We start from the raw sequence: 15444 nt of genomic DNA, 5'->3' as shown, positions 1-15444 counted from the left end.
AGTGCATCTCTGCAACAACTGAAGTGTTATTATCAGAAACAAGGATACCCTGAAACCAGAGCTCCTGGATGGTACCGAAGGGAGAGGTCAGATGGCTCTCTGCTTTCCTTCCAGCTCTCAGCTACATTTTCAAACAACTCTCTCAGCTGTAACTGTGGTTTGATCCTGCTCCTCACCAGAGAAGCTGCAGAGAACTCTGTGCCAGCAGCACACCCACCCCCTTACCCCACGTACCCCTGCCCCAAGACCCCTCCAGGAGATTCCCAGCAATCCAGCCCCTCCTGCTGGAGCTGGGGCTGCCAGTGCTGCTCACCCTCGTCGCTGTTGTCATCCACCAGGATGATCTCCTTGAGCAGGGGGGCAGGGGTGTGGTTCACAGCGCTGTGCACCGAGCGCAGGATCACCGACAGCGCCTCGTTCACAAAGATGAAGATGATGGAGATCTGGGGCAGGTCCTTCCCGTATTTCAGCTCTTTGCACCTGCAACACCAAGGGCAGAGAGAGACTGAGGTCAGCAGAGCTCTCGGGGCAGCACATCCAGCCACACACATGGAAAATCCACAGGGCTGTCACCTCTCAGCTGTGCACTGCCTGCAAATCCATCCTTGAATCGCTGCTGCTGGGAAGAGAAAACAGCAAAGCAGAGCAACCCCGGGCTCAGAGAGCACACCCAGAGCTCACCTCACCCTGTGGTGCCTCACTCTGTGTGGCAGATGAGCAAGAGTGGCCTCCAGAACACAGCAAATGCCTCTAGCAGTTCAAGGGAAACTCCTCAGTCCCACTGGCCAAGATTTACAGGTGCTCAGAAATGAGCCTTGTTCTTAAACAGCACTTGGGAATTTTCTTCCCATTTGCTTTGGAAAGAAATGAACATAAAATGAGCCTTGGTTAAATAGTCTCAATAAATGTTTTTGCTCTCTCAGCAGATACTTCTGAGCAATCCCTGCCTCTGAAGCAGTGTTATGACCCGGTGTCTCTGCACTCCACAGCCAGGATGGTTAAACCCAAACCCTTGTGACCACCCCCCTGGTTTCAGGGATCATTCCTTAGCTCGGGCAGGGTTTGGGGCCGGGTCTCTGCTCACACAGACTTCAGAGCAGGACAAAAGCAGGAGCTCCCAGGTTCCCAGCCCTGGCAAGCAGCAGGTCCATGTTCCATGGACACTCCAGAGCTGGAGAGAGGGGACAGCCATGGAGCAGGGCTGGGGCAGCTCTGAGGGAAGGGGTGTTCCAGGTGACCCCAGCTGTCCAGGGACACAGATGTTGTTTCCCTGCAATGTTTCATCTCAACTCTTAACAGAGCAACTGTGGAAAGCAAACAGGAGATCTTAAATCACTTCCAACAGTTTAATTCAACTCTCCAGCTTCCCCCCCCAACATGTGGGGTAAGGATGGCAGGAGCCCCCCCTCCCACATCCATGACAGATCAGCCACAGAACACGAGCAGAGTTCCCAGAATTACAATGAATGTGCACAGAGCAAACCCTGCCAGACAAGCAGAGAAAGACCAAAGGCAGTGACATCCCAGAGCTCCTCGACTCCCCAGCAATGCCTCTGCATTTCATTGTCCTGGGTGTTTCTCAGGCAACAGAAGCGTTCCTCAGACTCCAGATGAGACTTGGAAGACAAAGATTTCCACAGAAATAGTTTTCTTTATGAATCTTCTTTAGTTAAACAAGTTTGCTGGGTGAAAACATGGTTGTGTTTCTTGATTTAATTATTGTCTACCCTACAGCAAGCCAAGAGCTCGACAGAAGGGACACTGAAAAGGATCTTCCAAGGGGAAAATCTTTCTCTAAAATGAATGAAAGAATGGTCATGATGGGGCAAAGTGACAAGTGACCCTGAAATCCTGCCAGGAAAGCCAAACTAAACTGGCTCAGACATTAAAAACAGCTTTTGGTAGATGTTGATACCTGCTCCAATGAAGTCAAGCTTGTCACAGGAGCAGGAGAGTTTCCTTTTAATCATTGTTCACCTCTGGGCAGCCTTCCCCCAGGAATGCTGCAGGGGATAAAGAGCTCGGCTTGTGATCAAAGAGCTTTGGAGGCAAATCCAAACCCAGCTCTTTGAGGTTCATCTCCTGCTCATTGGCATTCTCCCTGCACCAAGGCTCTCCCTCCCCAGCCTCCGAGGACAGGCAGACAAAGACCCAGGGAGAGGAGATGAGCCTGGGAGCCAGGAGTGGGAAAGGCCAAGCCACATTGCTGGGGCACAAAGCTGCACAGGCAGGAGAGGCTTTGCACAAACACCCTGCTCTGCTGCCTTTGGCCTCCACACAGGGCTGCAGGGCAGCAATTTTAAACCAAATCAACATCGAGTTTGTTGTGATCCTCACACAGGGTCACTTCAGTGCTGGTGCCAAAAGCTGTGGGTGAGCAAAGCTCTGCCACAGCCTGCAGCTCCATGAGGCTTCTTCCAGTGGACAAACCAGCAAATATCCCTGCAAGTGTGCAGGAAAACACCTGGAACAGCTGGGCTGTCCTGGGGCAGGGAGGGGAAAAGGGGAGAGCAACACTTGAGCTCAAACGTCACTGCAAAGGCCAGGGAGAAGCTGCAGGAAACAGCAGGAATGGTGAGAGTGGGGAGTGGTGGGGTTTGTGTTGTTGGGTGGTTTGGGTTTTTTCTTTCCAACATTTTTCATAGAAAAAAGGCCGATCTGGATGCTCTATCCTTCAGCCCATGTGCAGGCAGAGGCACAGGTGTCACTGCTTTGTTCTGGGAACACTCAGAGCAGGGAGTCAGCAGCTCAGCAGCCCAACCCTGCAGCCCCCACACCTCCCTCCTCACCTGCACCCTCCTGCACCCCCAGCAACACCCTGGCCACCTGAGAAGCTGCCTTTTCTGCAATGGTGGGTAGGTACCAGATGGGAAATCCCAGCTGCCTTCAGAACTTCAATGACAACCCTGAGGAACAGCACAGAGAATCCAGCACCGAGCCCTGGCCCCAGCAGGAGCTCCAGGGGCTCAGGGAGGGTCCCAAGCAATGAACCTCACCTGAGGCTCCTGACACCCACAGTTATCCCCCTCAGCCCTTGGTGGGCTGCCAGCCAAGGCCTTTGGAATTCAGATCCCAGGCCAAAATACTTCAAAATTCAGTGAGACATTAGAGCCCCTTCCAGTGCCTAAAAGGGGCCTATGGGAAAGCTGGAGAGGGAATTTCTGCAAGGACAAGCAGTGATAGGATAAGGGGAAATAGTTTTTAAGCTCAAAGAGAGTCATAATGGGCAGGAATCGTTCCTGTGAGGGTGGGCAGGCCCTGGCACAGGGTGCCCAGAGCAGCTGTGGCTGCCCCTGGATCCCTGGCAGTGCCCAAGGCCAGGTTGGACATTGGGGTTGGAGCAGCCTGGGACAGTGGAAGGTGTCCCTGCCATGGGACAAGATGGGCTTTAAGGTCCCTGCAACCCAAAGCACTTGGGATTCTGTGAATCTCAGGTTTTATTTCTAACACCCAGCTCATGCTTGTATCTGGCCAGCCCAAAGCAAGTCTTGTTCTGGGACACCGAATGCTCAGGGGAACACTCCCTACACTTGAAAACTTCTACATTTAAATTACAAACAAGGGTTTGTATTTAGACCACGATACATTGCAGTGCCAGTGATTAGCTACCCAGCCAAAGGCCATCATTTGATGTTGAATTTAGGCACATTCATCATTCCATCAGTACCAAAAGCTGTCTCACAAAGCTCTCCCTGCCCGTGGAGCAGCTCCTCTTCAGCCTCATGCACATCTGCAGGTGGCCCCAAGGCAATGTCCTGTCACATCTGCAGGACAGAGGCACTGGGCCAGTTTGCAACAGGGCCTGACTGGAGAAACCTGAGGGAGGCTGCAGGGGGTCCCTCCCCACCCCTGCCCTGCCAGGTGGGAAACACCTCCCTGGCCCAGCACAGAGCACCTGCCAACATCTGGAAACAAATTAGTGCAGGTTACACAATTACATTTTGCCCCACTAAATCCTGCTCTCTCCAATTAAGCCTAGGCTGGCACCTGCTTGTAGGATTTATATCAAAATATCATGAATCAGTAGTGCAAAGAAAGAGCCACCTTACAGTTTTGTCTCTCCTTTAGATCAATGGGATATCAAAGAGGCATTTTATGTCCCATTAAATCATGCTTGAATATGTTCCATTAAATCACGCTCACAAAACTCTCCAAGTCTGAGAAGGCTTTGGAAAAACTCCCCATGTTCAGCACTGGGCTTAATTTAAGGACCTTGTTGAGGTCTCATTGAGAAATGTTCTTGGCCTTCAACAGGGGGAAAAAAAGGGGTTTCCTCTGTCCTTGGTCCAGGGCTCAGGCATGAAGGGAGAGGTTTAGGTGGAGATCAGGAAAGGTTCTTCCCCCAGAGGGTGCTGGCACTGCCCAGGCTCCCCAGGGAATGGGCACGGCCCCGAGGCTGCCAGAGCTGCAGGAGCTGCCAGGGATGCCCAGGGTGGGATTGTTGGGGGGTCTGTGCAGGGCTGGGAGCTGGGCTGGGTGATCCTTGGGGGTCTCTTCTAGCTCAGGACATCTTTTCTTACTTCAGAACAGACTGAGGAGCTGATGACTGACACCAGTCTCTGCATAAAACAACTCCCAACATCCTCCAGGGTGCAGAGGTGACACAACTCCTCCACTGTGACCACCACCACCTTTATTGGGCCCCAGATCTTTATTCTGCATAAAGCCCAAGTCTGCAAACATGAGAACCTGCAAAGGAAACCCACAAAACAAATGCATTTACAGAGAACATCTTTTCACCTGAATCTTTGCAGTTCCTGGTTTATGTAAGAAACTCCCAAAACAAAGGAAGGCTGAGAAGGGGAGCAGGGCTGAGTTTCTGCTGAACAGCGTGGCACACATCAGGCTGGATTAATCAAGTCAGCCAAATTCAAAAGACAAAAAGCATAAAAGCCCAGCTCTGCTCCAGCACATGTTTGCCTGCTGCAGAGCCTGCTTTGAATCCTCTGGTCGTTTGTTTTCTGCTCAGCACACAGCTGTAAATCCACTCTTCAGAGCAGCCAGTGAGATTAGGATGTTTATTGTCTGTCTCAGTAACAGAAAAGGGATATCCCAGCATTTACTGCCTCGCGATCCCTCAGCAGAAAAATCACCTGGAATCACAGCAAACACTCCTGGAGCACGGGAGAGAGGCCACAAAGTGGCAGCTAACACTTACAAACCACCTCTTCCTGCCCAGTGATTTAACAAGATCCACTCTATCACTCAATTAACACCTCTCACCTGTTCTTTGGGGCACAAAGCCATTTCCATCAACCACCTGCAACTGCCCTGCCTGGCATCAGCCAAACCCCAATGGTTTCTACACCTTCCTTTCCCAATATAACCCACTGATCAACACCAATAAATGCAGTTTATGGACAGCCTGGAGTGTGGACTGTTCCAAGATAACAGAGGCACTCCCTAGGCTTCAGATCAGGCCAGGTTTGCACAGAGCTGCCAGGGATGTCTGTGCTGTGGGTGGGACCTTTCAGAAAGAAAACAATTTCATGAAGGGCCAATAATACATTCAATTCTTTCAGGAGAGCTTTAGGCTGGAGATCAGGAAAGGTTCTTCCCCCAGAGGGTGCTGGCACTGCCCAGGCTCCCCAGGGAATGGGCACGGCCCCGAGGCTGCCAGAGCTGCAGGAGCTGCCAGGGATGCCCAGGGTGGGATTGTTGGGGGGTCTGTGCAGGGCTGGGAGCTGGGCTGGGTGATTCCTGGGGGTCCCTTCAAACCCAGGGTATTTTATGAATCTGTGATGCCCTGAACAGCTCAGAGCTCAGGGAGCAGCTGGGCACTATTGCTGCAGCTTGCTTTGCCCCCCAGATCACTGAGCAGAAATCCTGCTAATCCTGAGAGATCTGCAATCCTTAATCCCAGAGGCTGCATCAAAGATTATATCCACCCTTGGGCACAGGAATTATCTTCCACCTTCCATGCTGTGCCATGACGTGTTATCCACTCCTGACAGCTCCCACATCTACTCTGCACACATCTCAAAATTTCTAGACTGCCACAGTTCCTTAATTTGTGCCTTTTGCATGGCCCCTTCCCCCACTGCCAATATGAAATGCTCACCAAAGTTTTAAGTGGAGATGAAATCCCATTAAGTGTAGCTGTCCCCATTCCCAGGGAAGAAGCAGCACTCCATTCCTCTGGTCAGAGTTCCCTGGATTTCAAATATGTCCAAAGTTTTAAAGGGAATACTTGGATTCAGACAAAAACCAGGCTGCAACAGGCCATCTGAAATTATCCAGCAGTAATTTGATTTTCCTAATGATGCTCTTCTACTGAATCCAGCCTGGAGCCCTCTGGAGCCAACAGGGGGCACAGGCAGAGCTTGTCAAGATCCAGAGAGGCACAGACTGGGAGGAGTAAAGAGGTGAAGAAGTAAAGAGATATTAGAAGAACCCCACTGAAGGAAAAGTGGCTGCTGCTCAGACTCAGAACATTGATGGTGGTTTATAATCACAGTTCTAATAAGCAAGTAGAGAAAAATCCAGCCTCACCCTCACTGGGTGCAGCAGTCCCACCCTCTGGCTGGGGATGCATTTTTGCATTTTATGGACCCACCACAGAGACACAACCTTTTGCCCTGAGCTGTTTTGCTCCAGGCTGTGGAACAGCAGAGGTTCTGTGTGGAGATTTGGCCATGGCCAAACAAGCAGCCAGGCCAGGGCAGGGCCCCAGCTCAGCCCCAGCACCCAGTCCCTGCTTCAGGGACACTGCCAGCTCAGCCCCAGCACCCAGTCCCAGTGCAGGGACACTGCCAGCTCAGCCCCAGTCCCAGTGCAGGGCCCCAGCTCAGCCCCAGTCCCAGTGCAGGGACACTGCCAGCTCAGCCCCAGTCCCAGTGCAGGGACACTGCCAGCTCCACTTGGGCTTGGCCAAGGCAAAGGCAAGGGAGGCCAAATGGAAAGTGAAGAAATGCCAGTGGAACACAGAACCCTCTAATACAGGGAAGGGCTCAAACCTCCCCTACAGTCCGAGGGAAGAGGTCACACACAGGGTCCTGGGCTTCCTGTCCTTCCTTGGGCATAAACCATGGAATCACTGAGGCTGGAAAAGCCCTCTAAGGCCAGCACTACTCCAGCACCACCCCATTCACCACTCAATGCCACATTCACAGTGGGGACTCCCCCACTGCCCTGGGCAGCCCCTTCCAATGCCCAGCCACCCTTCCAGTGAGAAATTTCCCCCAATATCCAATCTAAAGCTCCCCTGGCCCAGCCTGAGGCCGTTCCCTCTCCTCCTGTCCCTGTTCCCTGGGAGCAGGGCCCGACCCTCCCTGGCTGTCCCCTCCTGTCAGGTTCAAGCCATGACAATTGTCCATCCCTCAGACCCAGGACACAAAGGACACACAAAGGACACCCTGTGCAGTGCCCACCTTGCACACAGGCTGGAACAGAAGCCACTCAGGATGGGCAGGCCCTGCTCTGCTTTGGACAGATGTCAGGTCTGGAAAACACAGCCAGGAGAAAAGGTCAATAAAATAAGAGCAGGAAAACAGCAGCCTGCTCTGTGCAGCCACTGGAACACACAGTGCCTTGGCCTGACTGGTGCCTGGCACAGGTAAGGATGGCAGCACCCTGGAGGATGACTTTGGAGCACTCAGGACTGTGCTGTGCTCTTAGGGAACACACTCATGGCCAGTGCAGGAGTGGGACCTGCCCACAGGGAGGGTGTGAGGAGCAGAGTCTGCCCACACTGAATGGTTTCAGTGCCTATTTCATAACTGCAGCACCATCAGCTCTAATGCTGCACATCTCTCATCTTCCCAGGGATGCCCCTCAAGACATCATTGTGTTCAGGACACAAATGACCCCCAAAGCATGAAGGGGACACCTCTACCTGTTCTTCTGAAATGCCACCAGCAGCAACCACCATGGAGAGGGCTGAACACCCTGGGTCTGCAGAACACCCATGGCTTTGGGGCTCTGTGCTGCTCCCTCACCCTCTGGAGTTATTCCTACAGCTCCCAGTGGGGTCCTACTGCACCTCTCTCCAACTGTGTGGGCTCAGCCACCACAGACACTCAGCACACAGGAAGAGTCAGACACAAAAATCTGTGCCAGCTGCCACAAAATAGACCCAGATCACAGAATCATTGAGTGGGGTTTCGTTGGAAGGGACCTTAAAGATCATCTGAGCCCATCCAGATCCTGTGTACCTGTGGATGAGCACAGGGCAGACAAAGAATGTGGTGATTCTGATTATGGACAGCACTCCTCTTTATAAAAGCAGATCCTAATGATATGTTCTCCCAGATTTTCTCCTCTCCTCCATATCAGAGTCTCCCTTCCTCCTGCCTGCCCACACCCCCCACCCTTTATTTTTAATTCTGAGCACCCAGGATCTCCCCAGTCTGGATCCTGACTTATTAATGATTTCTCTTTTGGCCATCACACTAAATAAATCCAGCTAACGTGCTTATCAGGAGCTTATCCCTTCCTGACATTTCAGTCTTGTAGCAGGCTCAAGGGTTTGAATATTTAAACAGGCAAATATTCTTTTGATCAGTAGAATAAATGACTTGTTATTTCCTGTCCTTAAAAACACCATGAACATCATAGAAGTGTTTGGCTACGTTGGCACATCTTCCACAGGGCTGTGGAGCTGTTCCTGTAAAACATGGCTCAGGAGCAGAGAAGGAGTTCCACACACATATTTAAATGCCTTTTCTACCATGAACTATGGAACTGCCATGTTAAAGCCAAGGGTGTGTGAGAGACAGAATTAGTGCTCAGGAAGTGGAATTCTCCCCCAGATTCCTATCCCAGAGATTGCTGCTTCAGGAAAACATCAGCTTGCAAAGAAAAGAGTCACCACTGCATCTCTCAGTGCTGAGGTTCTCAAAACTGAGAGCACTGCTCAAATAGGAAGTAGCAGCAATTTTACCCCATTACAGAGATCAGGACTCCTCCCATGCTGTGGCACAGGAGCCACAGCCAGTGTGTCCCTGGCACTTTTCAGGACAGCACAAGGAATGACATCCTCTGTACCCAGTTCTTGCACAGAGCCTCTGGCTTCTCATCAGTCCCAGCAGCACAAGGCAGGGCTGGCCACAACCTCTGCCCTGCAAGCTCCAAGGTCTCCTCGTGGCCACATCTGGCCATCCACAGCACAGCTGGAAGCTCCCAGTTTGGCAAGTCCCCAGGAGAAGGAGGCTGCTGCCTCCTTAACCAAGGCATCGGGGATCTAAAGAACCCAAGATGTCAAAGTTGTGATGCCCAGGGATGAAGTGGTCAGCCCCGAGGGGACAGGAGGTCAGCAGGGCTCAGGAGCAAAGCCTGCAGGTCCTGCTGCCTGCCTGGTGGCCTTTCCCTCCTCCCAGGCAAGGAAGATTGGGCAGGAGGAAAGTTAAGAGCATTTTTTTCTCTATTTGTTTTAAAACAGTGCCCTGCAAACACAGCTGAACTCGGAATGATGTCCAAACAAGCATGGACTGAAGGAGCAGGCTTTGAAAAGGCTGTCAGCAGCATTTTACATGATCACAACAGAGGCAGCAGCACCCTGCCCTCCCCTGCCACCAGGATCCCAAGCTGTGAGCCCAGGTCAGCTCTGACTCCATCACCACGTGCTGAGCAGCCCCTGTGCTTCCAGCAGGGAAGGGCAGGCAGGGAACCCTGACTGCTCCACAGGGACAACACCACATCCTGGCCACTGGCAAGGGCTGAGCACTCACAGATGAAAGGCAGTAATGTAAAACTGTAAATTAACAGTAAAGTGTAAATTAACAATAAATTGTAAATTAACAATAAGTTGTAAATTAACAGTTCATGTTCTGACATCCTCTGTAGCTGCTCATGTAGGCACAGTCCTGGACAAGGTAATTCACAGACAGCTCATCTAAGGCAGAGCTCCCTTCAAGGTCAATGAAGTGACACTGCTACTGCCAAAGGACAATTTATTCCAGCCCTCCATCCAAGGTACATTTCTGTCAGGTAAAACACACTAAAGCTGTTTTCTGGAAAGGTGAAAACACCTTTTTTCCTCCCCTGATCAGAGGCTGCCCAGGCTGAACGTTCAGACACACATCAGTGAGGGAAGGGAGCCCTTGGTGTCCCAGCCAGGGATTGCAGGGTGACAATCCCACCAGCAAACATCACAGCTCTGCTCAGGCAGCCTGGGATAAAACTGGCACTGCTGGGAACCTTCCCTCTCAAACTGAAAATGAAACCCTCGGTACAGAGCCTGAGGTAGGAGTGTTTTACATGAATAGATCTCACGGGAACCCAGGATTTTGACATCCCCAGGACAGACTTGGGGCAATGAAGAAGAAAAGTGGCCACCATGTCTGCTGCCTGGAACAAGGTGGAATGATGCCACTGCTGGAAGAGCTGGCATAAAAATGATGAACTTAAAAGGCACAATGGACTTTTAGAGACAGCTCTGCTTCTTTGTGATCACAGAGCCTTGCTGCTGACAGCTTTATGAACTGGAAGATGAAGAGGTTTTTAAACCTTTCCTGTTACATACAGAAATCACTGGATAAGTTTGTTTAACCTCTGCCACAATTGGATCAGCCTCAGCAGAGGGGTGTCACTGAGCCCTGTGTGCCAAATTCCTGCATGGGGAATGTCACACAGGGAGGGCTCTGCCATCCCAGCAAATGTCACACAGGGAGGGCTCTGCCATCCCAGCAAATGTCACACAGGGAGGGCTCTGCCATCCCAGCAAATGTCACACGGGGAGGGCTCTGCCATCCCAGCATGCCAGAGCTGGCACCAGGGAGAGCTCAGCCACCCACAACTGGCTCCAAGGAGAGTCTGCCATCCCAAAATCCTGGAGATGGCACCAGGGAGAGCTCTGCCATCCCAAAATCCTGGAACTGGCTCCAAGGAGAGCTCTGCCATCCCCAAATCCTGGAGCTGGCACTACCACAGCCCACCCCAGCACAGACTGCTCACCAGGGCACGCTGGTGAGACACTTGTACTCTGTGGGTGGAAAAGGAGAAAAACGAGTCCCAAGCACAATCAAAAGGGTCAAAACCAGCAGATGGGGCAGATTCAGATCTGCTCTTCCCCTCATACTGCAGTGTCAGGTACCAGTTGACTGAATGCAATTAACTGCCCAGAAATAGTGGTGCCCCTCCATGTAGGGGACACTCAGGATGGAGAGTTAACAAAGCAAAGACCACACACAAGTGTTCACTGCAAAGTGCCACAAGTTTGCCTTGATTCCACAGAGGGAGCTCCACACCACCCCTGCTATTCTGGGCAGAGATTTGCTCCTGTGTGTCACAGGTGACATCTTCCACCTCTGCCAAAACAAAATACTCAACAGACAGAACTGGGAGACAAAGGTGACCAGCTCAGAGCCCGAGCACACAAAGGCACCCAGTTTAACCCAGTGCAAAACTGCAATACTGTGAAATACCCCCCAGCAGGTAGGGAGGGATCCAACCCAACATAGCCAGTCAAACGAAAGCTGAATTACCACAAGGTTAAGAAAAAAAACCCCACAAATAAAAATACTCCAACTTCTCCCTGTCTTCTCATAAAACCCCAAACCAAAACACAATGAACTTTTAGTGACAGGCTGCAGATGTCCCACAGGGGGGTTTCACATCCTTCTTGTTGTTCCTGCCTCGACCTGCAGAGATCCAAAGGACAGCGGCCACAGCTCCCTCCCACAGGCACTTCAGGGAGCCCTTCAGGGCTGCCCCATCCCAGAGCCCAGGATTTGAGGAGATTTGTTTGCTGCCACACCAGAGATGCTGCCAGGAGCATCTAAAGCCTGACACAGTGACACAGCTCCTCTGTCACCCTGCCAGCAGCCCAGCCCCAAGGGAGCCAGAGGTGGCAGTGAGCACACACTGCCTGCCTGGCTGTGTCTGGAGGAGCACTGGCCATGGTTGTGGCACTTGGGAACACGGTGGTGGCCTTGGCTGTGCTGGGCTGGACTCGATGGTCTTGGAAGGTTTCTCCAACCTAAATTATTCCATAATACACTTGACAAAACACAGCAAACCCATATCAAAATATGTGCAGAGATACACAATAGATCTGAAAGGCTTAAACGTGATTTCTGATGAGTGTAACTCTGCAGCTTCCCAACACATCCTCATCACCTCCACACACCAGAGGTTTGGATGCACACCTGAAAAGTGGAGAATTCTGGACTCTTCTCTCTCATCCTCACCTTACCAAGGCCACTGGACTTTTACCAGCTTTTCACAAGCCTTAACACCAAATCTTCCCCCACCTACACAGCCAAACACATCCAGACACACCCAAGGCTTGGCTTTGCTGCCTGCAGCTTCTCAGGTTCCCTCTGGCCCACAGGAACCCACAGGAATTTATCAGCTGAAGGCCTGGGAGGTAAATCCTGATCCATCCATGGAGCACTGATAAGATTGAATGATTTCCCCATGGCTGGGCTGCAAAGCACCGTGGCTGAAGGACAAAATGTTGTAAATCCCACTGCAAGGTTCTGCTGTGCCAGCACAGGCAGGTTCAAGCTCCCTGGATACTTTAATCCACAGGCACTGCTTCCCAGCTCTTCCCTACACATCTGTGCTGCCTGAAAATCCCAATGGCAGAGGAAAAACCTTCTGGCTTTGCCCTTCTAGTGACAAATAACTCCACAAATGAAACCCCCTGGTACCAAACAAGCTTCATTTATGCTGCCCTCTGAAATAAAGCTTCACCAGGAAATGAATTGATCTCCATTTGTCCTTTGTAAAGATTATGAACAGGCTTAAAAGCAAGCAAATGCTCAGCCTGCTATTCATCCTGCCACTTCCTCATCATGCTCCATTCATTAATTGCTTATTCTAGTTTGGATTTTGCTGATTCAGTGCACATGTCTGCTTGCAAAAGGGACTGCCAACATTAAATCTATTGTGTCTATCCTATGATGTACATTTTTTTGTGACTCAAGCATCTTAATACACCTAATGCTGTCTGGTACAGTTCACTGTACACAGATCCAGGTTCTCAAACTATTTCTGACCACAAAGCCCTGAAACTTCCTCACATTTCCCCAGAAAACCCGATTTTAAAGCACCTACTTTATTCCCAGTAATTCTTCTTCAGAAACGTTCAGCTCTATTTTAGAATTAGGCTCTCAAAAATAGGCATTACAATTTAGGGACATACAGACATTTCTAAAGGCACATTACTTGGCGAATCCTAAGAAGAAATCATCTGCAAAGTTGTAAAAACAAAATGTAGAGAATGGGATTTACTCTGGTGAGAGGCTTTGTAATAAAGTTATTAGGCTCAGACAGATCTAAGGGAGATAAAAACCAGAGCAATTCCCAGTGTCACATCCACTTACCCAGCTCTGCCCATGCCCAGCTCTTTCACACACACACCATAAGTCATTGAGACCTCCTTGCTCTTGGATTTTCCTGCTGGAAAACTGCACAAATGGCTGCAGGACCAAGGCTGTCAAAGCAGCAGAGCTTGACTCCCCCTCTGCCTGGTCTGGCTGGGCATGTGCTGGTTTGGAACAGAAAAGCTCAGGGCAGTCCAGGGGAGCAGGCTGGTGGCACAAACAAACACACAAGCCCTGATTTCCTTGGAAGCCAACTGGAGAGAAGTGTATCCAAAGCTTAAACTGGTTCATTTATTCTCATAAGCACAGTTTAGCCAGAAGTATTTATGATAATACAGGTATTTTTCAGCAGAGGAGTTCAGAGGAGCACAAAAGCAAGTTGTTAAATTACACTAATCCCATCCTCTGCCAAAGTGATCATTTAATACTTCTGTTTACATTAGGAACTGTTCCACAGCACACTCCTGCCACAGAAGTCTTCCCTGAAGCACCATGTTCCCAACTTACAAGAACAGGTAATAACTTTGCAGCCAGGAAGGGAAAATTGACAATTAGTGGAATGTATGACATAAAGAACCCTGAGGTGCTGTGCTATAAATCCATGGTCACAGTGTTTGCAGGTGACACTGAGCAGCACAATGGAAATAAGAGACTCTCTAACAGCCACTAAGCAAACTCCAGTTGCTTTCCCCAAAGCACTTTCTTCCCAACTGGGTTTAAAGAAGATATTGGGACTTCAAGCACCAAAGGCTTCTGACACTCCTGACCCCACACAAGCTGCCAAAGTGTGCTCCAGTGACCTCTGCTTCAAAAGGGAAAGAAAGAAAGGAAAAGCTGTCCTGTGTCCCCACCTAAACCCACGACAGAAACACAGCACAAACCCCTAAACTGACTCTGGGGGCACTTCTCAGCTCCCTGGAGCCAGCCCCAGCTGCCTGTCCAAGGAGCCAGAACTGCTCCTGCAGGTCACAGGAGCAGGCTAAAATAACAATCAACAAATGTAAAGCACGGCAGGAGAAGTGTGCCTTTAGGGTCTTTACTTGCCCAGTTTTCAAGGAAAAGCATTGCTGGAAGTCAGGAGCAGCATGTCCAAACACACTGAGGAATAAAGATCAATACTGGTATTTATTCAACAGCCTGCTGGTTTGTGTTAGTGTATTATTTGTATTAGGAAAGCAATGGAGCAGCAGAGAGGCTTTTTCCTCTCTGCAAATCATCCCAAAGGCAGCAGAAGTTGCAGCCCCATCCCTGGAGGGCAGGAGGGGCAAAGGGCACCAGCAGCCCCTGCACACACAGAGCAGCAGCAGCAGCTCCTCAGAGCTCAGGGAGAAATAAAAAACCTGAGTTTGTCTGGAGCTGGGTTTGGAACAATCTTCTGCTCCTGTGACCTTCAGAGCAGGGGGGACAGCCTGGGCACAGCCTCCAGTGACACCACCAGGACCTCACTGGGCTGCAGCTCTGATCCCTGCTCTGGGACAGGGGCAGGGACAGCTGGGGCTGTGCCAGGGCAGGGTCAGGCTGGATTTTAGGGAAAGGTTCTTCCCCAGAGGGTGCTGGCACTGCCCAGGCTCCCCAGGGAATGGGCACGGCCCCGAGGCTGCCAGAGCTGCAGGAGCTGCCAGGGATGCCCAGGGTGGGATTGTTGGGGGGTCTGTGCAGGGCTGGGAGCTGGGCTGGGTGATTTTGCTCCTCACTTAAAGACAGACCCTGAGGGGCTGGAGCGTGTCCAGGGAAGGGAACAGAGCTGGGAAGGGTCTGGAGCCCCAGGAGAGGCTGAGGGAGCTGGGAAGGGGCTCAGCCTGGAGAAAAGGAGGCTCAGGGGGGCCCTTGTGGCTCTGCACAACTCCCTGACAGGAGGGGACAGCCGGGGGGGTCGGGCTGTGCTCCAGGGAACAGGGACAGGAGGAGAGGGAACGGCCTCAGGCTGGGCCAGGGGAGGTCAGGGTGGACACCAGCAGGAATTTCCCCATGGGGAGGGTGGTCAGGGATTGGCAGGGGCTGCCCAGGGACGTTTGGAGTGCCCATCCCTGGAGGTGCCCAAGGAAGGGCTGGACATGGCACTCAGTGCTCTGGGCTGGGGACAAAGTGAGGATCAGGCACAGCTTGGACTGGATGGCTTGGAGGGATTTTCCAACCCCAGTGATCCTGGGATTCTCCTGAGCTGGGTCCCTTCCAG

General features: G+C 51.4%; 1 protein-coding gene across 1 annotated transcript in view; it reads right to left on the bottom strand.

Annotated features, from left to right (window-relative positions):
• The window catches only part of GALNT17 (polypeptide N-acetylgalactosaminyltransferase 17), a 208048-nt gene that overhangs the window by 132279 nt on the left and 60325 nt on the right, over window positions 1–15444 (bottom strand). Inside the window, exon 3 of the mRNA XM_014881477.2 lies at window positions 314–480. Within this exon, the coding sequence (XP_014736963.1) occupies window positions 314–480 (167 nt within the window). The remainder of the gene's footprint in view (window positions 1–313; window positions 481–15444) is intronic.

Source organism: Sturnus vulgaris, chromosome 21 (genome assembly GCF_052056855.1).
Source record: "Sturnus vulgaris isolate bStuVul1 chromosome 21, bStuVul1.hap1, whole genome shotgun sequence".
NCBI classification, from domain to species: Eukaryota; Metazoa; Chordata; class Aves; order Passeriformes; family Sturnidae; genus Sturnus; species Sturnus vulgaris.
Note: the sequence above shows the minus strand (reverse complement) of the source record. Positions and strands in the feature narration are given on the sequence as shown.